This window comes from Malurus melanocephalus, unplaced genomic scaffold, assembly GCF_030028575.1.
Source record: "Malurus melanocephalus ecotype Western Australia unplaced genomic scaffold, MMel_1.1 scaffold_20, whole genome shotgun sequence".
Lineage (NCBI taxonomy): Eukaryota > Metazoa > Chordata > Aves > Passeriformes > Maluridae > Malurus > Malurus melanocephalus.
The window spans coordinates 1,499,878-1,512,705 of record NW_026623252.1 but is presented as its reverse complement, the minus strand read 5'-3'; the positions used below and the strand labels follow the sequence as shown (position 1 = coordinate 1,512,705).

The 12,828-nt window shown below is 42.3% G+C and overlaps 1 protein-coding gene across 20 annotated transcripts in view; it reads right to left on the bottom strand.

Moving 5' to 3' along the window:
- Positions 1-12,828, bottom strand: part of MAP2 (microtubule associated protein 2) — a 215,016-nt gene that overhangs the window by 8,604 nt on the left and 193,584 nt on the right. For 14 of the 20 annotated variants that reach the window (XM_057389847.1, XM_057389849.1, XM_057389850.1 and 11 more), the window contains 3 exons: positions 11,879-12,052; positions 10,348-10,501; positions 8,824-9,167 (listed from right to left, as the gene is read on the bottom strand). In XM_057389847.1, coding sequence (XP_057245830.1) covers positions 8,824-9,167; positions 10,348-10,501; positions 11,879-12,052 — 672 coding nt within the window. The remainder of the gene's footprint in view (positions 1-8,823; positions 9,168-10,347; positions 10,502-11,878; positions 12,053-12,828) is intronic. The other 6 variants (XM_057389853.1, XM_057389859.1, XM_057389860.1 and 3 more) reach the window with 1 other exon arrangement.

Below are 12,828 nucleotides of genomic sequence, written 5' to 3'. Positions count from 1 at the left end.
AGAACACAGTGAAATTTCTGTTTCCTGGCTTCAGGTGGAACTTCCACAAACTGCCCCAGGTCCCCTGACAAATYTGAGACAAATCACACTCTTGGTGCCTCACCTCTCCAGACTGGGAAAATGCTATTTGTCCTCTTACACAGATATCAGGTTTTGCAGCTTTTGGCTCCTGCAGATGCGACAACAGCACATCTAGATAGAGAGTTGAATCTCTGGTACTGAGCCTCTGCAGTGCACCCTTGAATTAAACCCAGCAAATTCTCAAAAGAAATGTTCAGAGGGTCACACTTTGCAGCTAATATGAAGAAGTTCTTCACAGCAAGCTGTTTCATGGATCCTTCTTATTACATATAACAACTAAATCAAACCATTAGAATGTAAAGGTTTTAACTAAAACTTTTTAGTTTAAAGCAAAAAACTCGCTTTAACTGGTAAAGATGGTGATGGCATGCTCACCAATAATAGTAATGACAGCACCAGCAAACCCCTCAACTAGCACGTCACCTTCAGAAGGGCATCTTCATTAGTCAAACTGATTTCTGTCTTTCCCCCTCCCATCTGCTTGTCCAAGTAAACCAACATATGCTGAAACATGAAAGCAAATGACTTTGGAGTTTCGTGCTTGTGCTTTTTCCCAATACACTGTTTATTTAAAAATTTACCCTAGTACTACACAAGACACGTCACATCAGTTACAGAAACACACATCAGATGTCCAGTCAGGTCTGGTTCCCAGAGAGCTTCAGGCCAGACRCAACTGGGTAAAACAGAAAACCTCCCTGGCACTTTTTGAGCATATCTCTCTCAGTGATGGATCAGCAACACCTCTTAGCTACGGCCACAGGGATTCAGTTGCTCTGAAAATGCTGACTTAGGGGTCATGSCAAGACCTCTGCACTGTGGGCTGTAGCTTAAAATGGAGCCAAAGCAAAGTGAAAAGTTGAGAGGGTGCCTTTGATAAAGTGCCTRAAGGTTGATTTGCACCCAGCAGTCTTGACAGTTTATGAGACTCGTGGCCCATGGACCTGTCTAGCAGATATGTAAAGAACCAATCATCTCAATTATCCTCTCACTGGGTGAAATGTGCCCCTGGGCACCGGGGCCAACAGAAGACCTATGCATCATTTGTGTCCTGTGCTGAGGGCTGAAGAGAGCTGAGTGACATGGATGCATTGTGCTGGTCATCTGGCACAGGGAGGAACTGCACTTATCCAGGTTTTCCCTGATGATCTGTTTGTCCCTTTCCTGGGACATGTCAGTATCCCTGCACATATTTAAATCATGACTGCCYTCTATAACTAAGTGTTCCACAATGAATGGAGCTTTTTTTCCTGTAGATTAGGGCTTTAAACTACTTCATTAATCTGTCCTACGTATTTCAGCAAGCCCTATCCCCTCTTGCCASCATTTTGTCCCAAGCTTTCTCCCARGAYTKCTAGACTGGGCAAACAGGCTAATACACGAGCAGCCAACAGTTTGTGGTCTCTGGTTGTGAGAATGGCTGAGTTCACTGCCTTTACCTCAATGATGGTGTTATGCTGAGTCTCTGTTTCATACCCTATCACATCAACTGCTATCACTCCGCATGGAGGACTGCCTCTGTTTTTCACCACTGCTCCCTTGTCAGCAYTGGTTGAAATTGGCCAACAAGTTCCAAATGAGTTGAGGTAGGCTGAGATTGCCAGCCAGACAGCATGACAGAAGGAGATGTTTCCTTTGAGAAATCAGACTGCAAACAGGAGAGGGAGCTTACCAGAAAGGGACGGAAACCATTTAGGCTGAAGAGRAACTTTGGCTTGCAAACAAAGAATGTAAACTGACTGTGAATCATGTGAAGGTGGTGTCTGGAGGGAAATTYTCAACTATCCGGCTCTGGAACTGCCTCCCAAGGGAATATAGCTACAAGAAAATKGTAAACTTTAATGATGGTATTTGATGCAAGGAATTAGATGGTGTAGCTGCCTGCAACAGAGACAGCGCAAACACCATGACTCACCAGGAAGGTTCTCTGTGTTCTGAACGTGTATRTGCATCTTGTGTGTGGGTGGAGGTGTGGCAGAGATGTACATATATAGACTTCAATTGTGCTGCAAGTTAAATGAAAGATCAGGCCTGCTCATGCTCTCGTCCAGGAAAGGGAACATTTTAGTTTGTATCAGAAACAGGACTGCTTTCTATTCCCACTCTCTAGACATCCCAACAGGATAATGTCCTGACAGAGGCCCTTGTAACCCTTGCTCTGACCTGCCAGTTGTAAGTGGGTACATTGTCTTCTGATGCAATGCTGGTTTGCTAAGGTATGCTGGGAAGGGCCTGGAAGTCAGTATTTTGATTAAGACAAGCTGCAGTTTCTCAGCATTTGTCATAATTATGTGAAATTAAACCACAGTGGAAAATTAWAGCCTTACAGACAATGCCATGTTTTTTCTGCAAATCCATATGGCCCAAGAGAAAATGGGCTTGTGTCTGAAGCCCTGGAAGACTGACCGATCTTCCCCTCACTCTGTCCTCTGATGACTCCTCAGCAATGATCCAGAACTGAAGCCCAAGGCAGATTGTGCACCAACATGCACACAATATGACCTCAGTGACTCCCACTGCTTCCAGAGAGTCTCCAGCAGGACTGGGACAGTRCATTCCAACACCACCTGTGCTGTTTGAATGCTACCTGTGAGAGCTCTGGGCAATGTGGAGCATTTATGCACAAACTGTAAAGAAAACTAGTGTTGAAGGTATTTTTCTTAGAGTTGATTTAGATGAGGCATATGTTGCTCTGCACTCAGCAGAACTAATTCCCTTCCTACTCCTTCAGTGGCCTGACTAGCAATCAAAACAGCTGGGGGTGGTGGTCCAAGGGCAACATCTACACTACAGCAGGGGGAATAGTTTTGGGTTAAGTTGGCTGGTACAAGAAGAAGAAAACAGGCTATGAGACACAATACTTGTGAATCTCCCAGTCAGATACATGCCTTCTGTTAGYAGAAAATGAGTTTGGATTTCAAAGACTCTATGCACAACAGTTTGCAGGTCCTCTTCTGCCAGTACTACATCACTGTGTTCSTGATGACCAGAAATTTGTAAGAAACACTGAGAGGAAGGCAGTGAAATGCATAAGAGAATTTAGTTTAGTTGTGTTTAGCAGTTTAGTTCACTGTTAAAGACAACATCAATGACCAAAAGCTCCTTATGGAAGAGAAAAAATTWTGTTCCATTGCTGCCTAGAATAATTAAATTCAGCTGCTTTTCACAAGAGAAAAAGTCCCTACCTTATCAACAGCCAGGCAGAGAATCCATAAACAGCTTCCCTCTATGGCACACTACACTGCTACATATCAAAATAGACACTCGAAAAACAAAAACTTCGATGCTGATGAAATCACAGGCTCTGAACATATTTTYCAAGAAGATGATGACTTATGCTCTGCCTGCCTTGCAATTAGTGCCTCTGAGAAGCTCTGCCACAAAYACTGTCTAAAGCATTTAAAAATACTCTGGCTTGGCTCCACTTGCTGTTCGAACATGCTGTGGAGCTCTGACACTGGGAAAAGCTTCCAGACTCCTAATGCTTATCGAAAAGAAACAGTTCCCTCTATTTACCACAGCAATTTTACTGAGCTATATCCCAGGAACCAGACATTCTTTCAGTGTTTGAWCTCCAGGTTAACACAGGTATTTAAGTGAGACAAGAATTGGCCTTGCGCAGCAAGTAAGGTTAAGCTTAAAAACTGATTAGAATCAATAGAGAGTTCAAAGTGCTTCCAAATTTATCTGCTGAAAAGGACAGATGATATTTGTCTTCATGCTSCTGGCAGAGGCTACAGGGAGAGAAAAGGGAGAGGGAGGGTATTTATTTGGCCTAGCAAAGTCCTTGATGAGAAGGGCTGTGCCTCAGATTTTCCACACCTACGGACAGAGCTTGTGATCATGTTCAGCCTTTGCACTCCTGGAATTAGTGGATACCACTACAGCAAGACTGCCAGTCCAGAAACTAGTGAAATTCAAAATAAAAGGCTGTGCTGGACATAGCACAGGCAAAATAATGTACCATTCTCACCCTGCTCTTAATAAAGGGTAAGCAACGGACAGTCATTTCACACTTCCAAAATCATACTCAGAGGCAGACACTGAGCACATAACATTTCAGCCTGAACAGTTAAACTGTGAAACTAACAACCGAAAACAGATACTTTCAATGGGAAGAATCAGTAAACTCTTGCATAGGACAAGAGTGGCTGATTTAAAGGTTTCTTTCTACCTTCCTGCACATCACTGTACTAAGGTAGTTAATGAGATGACCATACTGAGCTGAGGATACCCCTACCAATAAGGGGAGGAAAGGCCTATAGAGAAATACTGAGAGGTACTGCATAATTATGCTAGAAGTACAAAGTGAAATTACCACTTTCCATGCCAAAGTGTGCTCATAAAGCGGTGCAAACACACGTGAAACAGCAGGAGGAGGAGTTATAAGATGCCACCTCAAGGGGAACTTAACTGAGAACTTTTCACCTGTCTCTCCAGGAGGTGCCCAGCTCTGGTACCCCAACCAGCCCAGTCTGTGTCTGCACTGAMTGCACCCTGGCATGCTGTCGCTGGGGCAGGGAACATGCCAGRAGCCCACTGTTCTCTGCACACCTAAAGGATTGTAAATTGTGATGAGGGTGTCTTGGGGGCCATCTCTCTGGCCATCCAAACTGATTYTGAAGCTAACAAAAGATAACCATTCAAGCCTCCTCCTCTGCCCACCTCTGAGATGTCTTCCCAGTGTCAGTCTATTYTATTACCTAGTGCAGATGCCTATTCTTCTTGTGAGCATCTCTGGTTTTTGTAAAGCATCTACTGAAWAACGGCGTCATCAATTTGTTCAAACTTCCTGACTCATTACTAACTGCACTTTGTTTCTACAGTTTAGGGAAGATACTAAAGTACTTTCTTAATCTTCCTGAAATCCTTCAAGGAACATTTCACTCTTCAGCAATGGCTTAGATATTTCATTTTTCTATGTGTCATCTTACTTCTTACAGGGTKCCTGGCTAACTATAGTTAGTGGTACTTTAAAGTTTATGCATGTAATTCTAGTCTGTGCAGCTCTATTCACTTTGRTGACTCTCTGCTGCTTCACATCCACTGAAGTTCTTGCATGGCTGAGATTTTAGGTATASGTTTTAAGAGAAAATTAAAAGAAATCTAGGTTAGTTTTATCCTTGATAGCTGGCCTATGGTGCTTTATAAATACTCTGCCTTGCCAGGAACTAAAATACTCAACTAGTGCACTTTTGTACTCTGATATGGTACCAACCACATTCATAGACAGAATTTCAAGAAGAAAATGAAAAATCTGAACAAAAAARAATACACAACAAAAAAACCAATCTTGGCATCTGAAACAGATTTCCAACCCTTCTCCCAGCTCCCCATGCTTCCCTTGGGCTGTCTGAGAAATAACAGATGCAAATGGGTTACTTTTGAAAGCACAGCATTTCCGCCACAGCTGATGCAGTGTGAAAATCCATCTGAAGCCCAGCAGACATACCCATGAGCAAATCGCCGCTGAGCTTTGCCAATAASGATACATTTCACCATACTGTACTATAAAGAGAAAACCAGACAACCACCCACTGGCTGCATCACAGAGCAGAGAAGCCCTCATTTCTGCCCACTGCAGTATACCAATTAAACATATCTCAAGCAATCTATTCCTAGTAGGAGCTTAATGCAGTGTAAAGTTAGCTTGTTTCTTCCCCTAAAAGCATTCTCTTCACACACCACATTCACACAACCCACATCAGGTTGAAGGAATTTTCCCTCATTTTCTTTGCTTCTGTGGCTGGCAAGTCAGAGCTGAAGTAAAATCAGTCTGCCTGCCTGATGAGCTTTTGATGAAATCTCAGGCTGAAGCACTGCACTTCTTGACTTATTTAGCATTCAAACATCCCCATAAGCTTCCTCAATTTTSCATCCCAGCCTCTGGCAGTTTCAGAGTGCAGCTTTTTCTAGGACAGCTCAAAGTTAAGAGAAGTCCTTGTGCCAGGTTTAAATGTACCTCTGGTAAAAGAATAGTTTGTCTCCAAATGACACTTCTGGGCTGCATATATGTATTCCTTTAGTGATTTGCATGTTATGTTTATGCACTTGTCCAGATATATGCTGGGTTTTTCTCTGCTTGTTTTTCCTGTGGCTATTGCTATCACCACCTCCATTTCAGGTTATAAAGCAGCTTTCTGTTTGCTCCATGTATCATCACAAAAAGCAAATAGCAGACAACATCTCATTTCAGTTGGGGTAATATTGCTACCAGACATTAAAGAACTGAGCAGACACAAGGAAATTAAATTAGCTTTCATGTGTAGCTCTCACAGACCCTATAAAATTCAACTTTAGAAACTGGAAAAGAATTATTCTAAAACCTCCTGTCTAAACAGAGCAACTATGGCATAAAGGAGACAAAAGAGAAAAAACGCAGCCTCTCTTTGTCCAACCCGCAGCTCAGTGGCCACATACCACTGGAACGAAAAAATGCTTTAGCTTCAGTGACGTTTTATTCACCCAACAGATTTCCCCTGTGATGCCCACAGCAGTGAAATGCCAGCTGCTGTCCATCCTTCACTGCCCAGCAAAGACTCTGAGCAGCTCTTTAGCGCTGCTAAGGAAATTTAGCTGCCTAGGCATGGTGTCTACAAAGAAATACAATTTGTTATGTCTTACACAATCGTAACAGTGCAGAAAGAGGGAGGAAGAGGACAGGCTACGATGATGCTGGTTTTGGGCCCTGAATCCAACAGCTGGGCCTGTATGAGGAATGCTAATCCATAAGCACAGTCTGAACTTGTGCTGCTGGAGCTGCTGCACACCATGACCATCTGGTACGCAGTATGTCAAACAGAGTGCAGCTCTCATGCAAAATAATCACACCTGTCACGATAAAGGCAGAAGTACCTTTGCTGAGGCATTATCTTCTTGATTTATGAGTAACTGGCTACTGTCTAAATCCTGGAAAGTACTGAATGTGTTAATTTCCCATGAAAACAGGATCAACACCTTAGAGATACCTTACTGTTTAAAATATGAGCCTGCTCTTTTCCTCTGGAAGACCTGCAGCACRCACAGGGCTGTAATGTTAAGTTTTGGTTCAATTATTATTTTTTTTCTGGGACAGCATTAGACAAACCTCACTGTTCTGTAAGTTCCACTATGAATTCCAATACTCATATACATAAGCATCTAATCTGGAAACACAGTGCAACCCAGCTTTCTGGAATGTCTTGTTTTCAGGACAAMTGAATGGGAAGCATGTTATTAACACTGAGGCAGCTGAGAAATGAACCTTTCATAAAGCACTCGCATTGCCATTGCTGTAACTCAGGAATCAGAAGGGAGCTGAAGGCTCTGGGTGCTTTCACAGTAGGGTTCTGTCTAGAATCAAAATACACAGGTATTCCTTAAAAAGAATACATCAGCATAATTGTTGATGCCCACAACCACTGAGTTGTTCGTATATTTAGCACAGATGCTGGTAAATTGTATTCCTTTTCCTTATTCAGCCTCTTTTGTTGCTCTCACGAGACCCCACCTTAAGTAAGGCATCCCCAACTTAGGAAGGACACGGCACTGCTGGAACCAGTCCAGAGGAGGGCCATGAAGATGCTCAGAGAGCTGGAGCACCTCTGCTACAAAGACAGACTGGGAGAGTTGGCCTTATTCTGCCTGGTGTAGAGAAGGTTCTGGGGAGATCTTAGAGCCCCTTTCAGTGTCTGAAGGGGCTCCAAGGGAGCTGGAGAGGGACTTCAAGGGCCTGGAATCACAGGACAAGAGGGAATGGCTTCCCATGGCCAGAGGGCACGGCTTAGACAGGACATTGGGAAGAAATTCTTGATTGTGAGGGTGGTGAGGTGCTGGCACAGATTGCCCAGAGAAGTGGTGGATGCCCCATCCCTGGAAATGTTCAAGGCCACATGGGAGTGGGCTAGAATTAGATGATCTTTAGGGTCATCTCCAACTCAAACCMTTTTGAGATCCTTTGATTCTGCCAYCCTACACACAGGTTCAGCTGAAAGCTTTCATAGGTGAAAGCAATCCTGATGAAAATATGCTTCACTGCATATCTGCAAGGTATGAAATTACCTCATTTTTCAGCTYTTATCACATTAAGATGTCACTGAATTCTTGTTCTTTCAGTGAGAATAGAAAATCCTGACCTGCCTTATGACGCATTTCTTATGCATACATTTTTCTTATGTATGTCCTCCAGTTTATACAACTGTTCCTGCTTATTTGAACCCAGCAGCAAGAAAAACAGTTAAGTCTACTATCTGCCCCCTTCCCCATTTTTACCATGAGGTGCATTTACCAGGTTGGAGGCTGCAACTCTCATTAACTTCACCCAASAAAATGCACATCATAAAAAACAGCACAGGAAAAGGCAATGGGCTGTGTAATCCTGCTAACATATACCTGGGTTGATTTTCAACTCATTTGAATTAAACAAACCTCATATTTGCTTGTACTGATAAAGACTAAGCAATGGCTGAGACTCAGGCTGAAATGTATCTCTGGCACGGAGCGCAAACTCCAGTGTGAATTTTTTTAATTCAATTTAATTTAATGGGGATCTCAGTGAGGCACTGTTAGTTTCCACGTGACAAAATAGTTGCTGAAGATTGTCCTTGTCCTTGCCATTTAACATCTCTTAAATAAACAAGGGATTTGGAGAACAGAAGTAGCTTTTCAAGGTAACTCAAAATGGCTCTTAGCCCATGCCTATCACACAGGTGCACACATAAGAGTAAATAACATATGGACGAACAGAAGGAGTGGAATCCTTACCTGCCCTCCTTTAGGCTGGTATTTGATATTATCTGTTGACCCAATTTTGGACCTGACATTCTTGAGGTCAGGTAGAGGCTGATTAATAACTCGTAGCTGCTTTGGAGTGGCTGGAGATTTAGGAGGAGTGCGAATTATGGCAACTTTTTTCTCAGTAGGTACCAGTATTGCAGATTTGGGGGTTCCAGGAGTGTGGGGGGTTCTGGAGTAGCTGGGTGTCCCTGGAGTGCCTGGGGTGCGGGAGGCGTAGCTTGGTGGTGTCCCTGGAGTGATGGCAGTGGAGCCAGGAGTAGTGGGGGTAGAAGTTCCACTTTTTCCTGTTCTGCTACGAATTGGCTCTGATCCTATGTTCAAGAAAAAAAAACCAGCTTTAGAGCCACAGAAGTACAACTCTCCTTCCCTTTGTTCTCCCAAAACTGCATCCCTGTGTGCCAAGTGAGACACAGCTCYTGGATGGCAGTGCTACTGTTAGAACAGCAGCCTGAATGTGTCTCTGTGTCTGTGTCTTACTTGGCTAACCAGCCTGCCAGGAGTTACCTTGCCACAAGAGGTCGAGYTATTGCCCACAGAGTGATTGAACTCTCCATTCTGTAACACGAGTGCTTCCCACAATCTAAACAAGGCACATCATCACACTTATTTCCATTTTGGGGAAAGGACAAGAAGCACCCTTGGAATCCAACCTTTGGGACTTGATCCAGCCAATTTAAGTCGATCTGGGCGTTAAACTAGACAGCAGGAAAAATTCTGATGATATTCCTGAAACGAAAGGCTCTGAGTGCTTGGCTGATGCTGATTCTCATACCAGTGCTGATAAACTGTAGATGAACCCCAGGTACACATTCAGCTGGAGCACAAACCATAGCTCTGTTGTGTGGATGGGTAGATGTCCTCACATTCAATTGCTATTTTYCATTAGTGCAGTGAAAGCCATTACCAGAGGCAACCTTGACTAAAAGTCACATTCTACTTACATTTATATGCRAGTTAAAAAATCCCAACTACATCATTTTGCACCAGCTCCATTCAGTGTTTATGGCACTGACAGTYCTTTACACTAAGCACAAGGATCAGTTTAGCTGTGCTTTCTTCAGCCAGCCCTGCTCCCAGCTCTCAAGCATAAATAAACAGAAGCTGAGGYATCTCCAAAGTAAAATTTTGCTGAGAATACTTATGGAGAGGAAGACCAAAGCAATTCTCAAAGCCTGGAAACCTCAATGCCAAATAGGTGCATGTATGTTTTCACCATTCAAATGTTCAGAAATTATAAATCCAATGGGCCTCTCTAAAATATCCAGTGGGACTAAACAAATTCTTATTTGAACTACTTGCTAATCATTCTGTTTATGCAATGATGGTTCACATGTGAACAAAACCAGTCTGTAGGCTCTAATTTCCAACAGCACACCCCAGACCTACTCCTCAGTGTCAAAGGACATCTGATGCTATGTGAGAAATCTAGCAAGGATGGAGGCAGCCCCAGTAGCAGTAGAAGGCTAATATGGAAAAAAAAGGACAACATACGGGTGGTCCGTCGTACTGAAGAGGAAAGAGAAGTTGTGAGGGAGAGGGAGTTCTCCTCTCTGTCTCGGTCTCCTGATACACCTCGTCGAGGAGGAAGGATGGAGGAAGGTCTTGGTAGAGATGAACGCTTCTCAGGGCTCTTGCTTACTCCATCCTAATGGCAGCACAATAAAGAAGGAAGGTTTAGTTTCCAAAACTCACTTTTTGGGCTATGATTTCCTATGTCTATACACAGAGGGGGAAACCTTATCCTATGAGCCCAGTTTGCTCCTTACACAGGAACATGAGGGATCAGTCACCTTCCATGCTCTGCTTTAGCTCCCTGGTGCTTCTTTACTGCATCAAAACATCTTCTGATGACTGTCCCAAGACACATAGGGCTATTCTTGAATCTAAATATGGATGGATCCCACAGSTGGCCCTTAATAAGGAAAAACGTGGGCTTTCTTAGTGCAAGTTGAACATAAAAGAACCCTCTTGAGCTTGTGTGAAATTCCTATGTGAATTTACCTGCAAAGCAACTGCACTACTGGTGTCCAGAATACCCCACATGTTAGATTGGTACGTGTTATGTGATTTTTGCATATTCAAACATTAACTTGTAAAATTCTTCTGGAGATAAATTTTTAGCTACAGGTTTTGATTGGGATTTTTGTGGGGGGCGAGATTATAAATCCTTTTGTTTTAATTCCTTCTGTAATAAAATGTTTACTTTTTGAAATCAGTGCATAACTTCTTTTTACTATTAGAGCAATGGGAATGTATGTTACAATATTTTTGAGCTTATGGGATGTGCAGACAAAGACAGACCGACATAAGCAGACATTTTTCCTGATGATGGTCCTAACCAGTAAAAGACACACTAAGTACGGTGTTAAACAACAAATGTAAGTCACAAGCAAAACCCATTTTTAAATGGGGATAGACAACTCAGCATAATGTAGATTTGAAACACAAGTGAAATGTAAACACAGAGAAGATGGAATGGACTGCCAAATATCTTTTTTAATTTATACTGCAACTTCTTCATAAGGGATCTATGAATTGACTAAATTTGGTTCCTTGAGCATTTGGATTCTGCCCKATTCCATCACCTGTTACTGGTGATTAGAATTGTACCCTCCTACACTGGAGACTGAATTTGATTTCAAAGAATATTAATAGGCCAAAACTTACATTTTTTTTAAAACTTGGAGTGCAAATCAGTCCTGCTGTTCTTTACCACTTACCCAACTTGAAAATTGCTGGAACTTCTTGGCAGTCAATGAAGTAGCATCCRTATGATCAACAAAGAAGATATGTCTTTCTAGTTAAAACTTATTTCACTTATGTTTCCTGTGGAGTATCTCCTTCATTTTTATCCAYTTTGTAGCACAGATCTTGTAGCCTGATAATCAGATTTCCTGCCACTGGATGTAAGTAATCCTACATGAGCTTTGCARAGAATTACTCAAATTCAGTGGGTAGATAATGTGTTTCATGGGGTTCACCTGTGCATCTCTAACTTTCTTTAGCAACTCTGCTACCTTACCTTAGCATCTGATTTTGAGTCTCTTGGGCCTGCTGAGGAGGGCCGAACAAAATAACTGTCTGTTTCAAGAAAAGTGGCCTTTTTAGCGATTAATGAGCAAGCTGAGCTGGGTCTTGGAGGAAGCAATGACTTTGCTCTAGACTTTGAGGCAGGAATCTTTGACAAAGAGGCAGTCTAGTCATGAGAAAACAAACAAAACACAACATGAAGCTGGACAAAAGGAAAATACATGCAACATGGACCAAAAAAAAAAAAAAAAAAAAAAAAAAAAAAAAAAGCCAAGCTACAAATTAATACTTTTCCTGTGTCTGGTAATGGTGTCTATGAAGACCTGACAAGCACGGAAGTTTCAGGTTTGTGTTGAGTGAAACCATCTAGTTTTGGACAGAGTTACTGATTCTAGGAAGTGCCTTTCTTTGGTCTTGTGTTAACAGGAAAAAACATGTGCCAGCTGTGGCATTTAACTGGTACAACTGCTAGGTGGCTGCATTAGAAACAAGTGCAAAGCTACAGAAGCATCAAGAGATCCCAGTCCTTTAAAGCKGAAATATATCCCTCAAGGCTAAAATCAAGGATAAAACTGTGGGAATCTTAGAAACAAAGTTACACCAGTATTCCCATAACAGCAGAAGGACAAGACAGTATCGCTTCTTTTATCATTGTGTACAGACAAAATCCCTAAAATACTACAGATACTGCATTCTGTTCATTTGGTGTCACTCCATTAAAATTCATAAATKTATATTGACAATGTGGAGTCCTGGGATGAGGAAAGCCATATATGGTTAAAAGGATGACACAATATGTTATTGTGAACATATACTTGTTTGACACTGAATAATGACAATATCCATTGAAAGAACAATTAAACACCAAAGGGATGGACAGAAAATCTTTGTTAATACTTAGGAGCAAACTTACTGCTTTACAAAAAGGAATCTCCTTGAAAC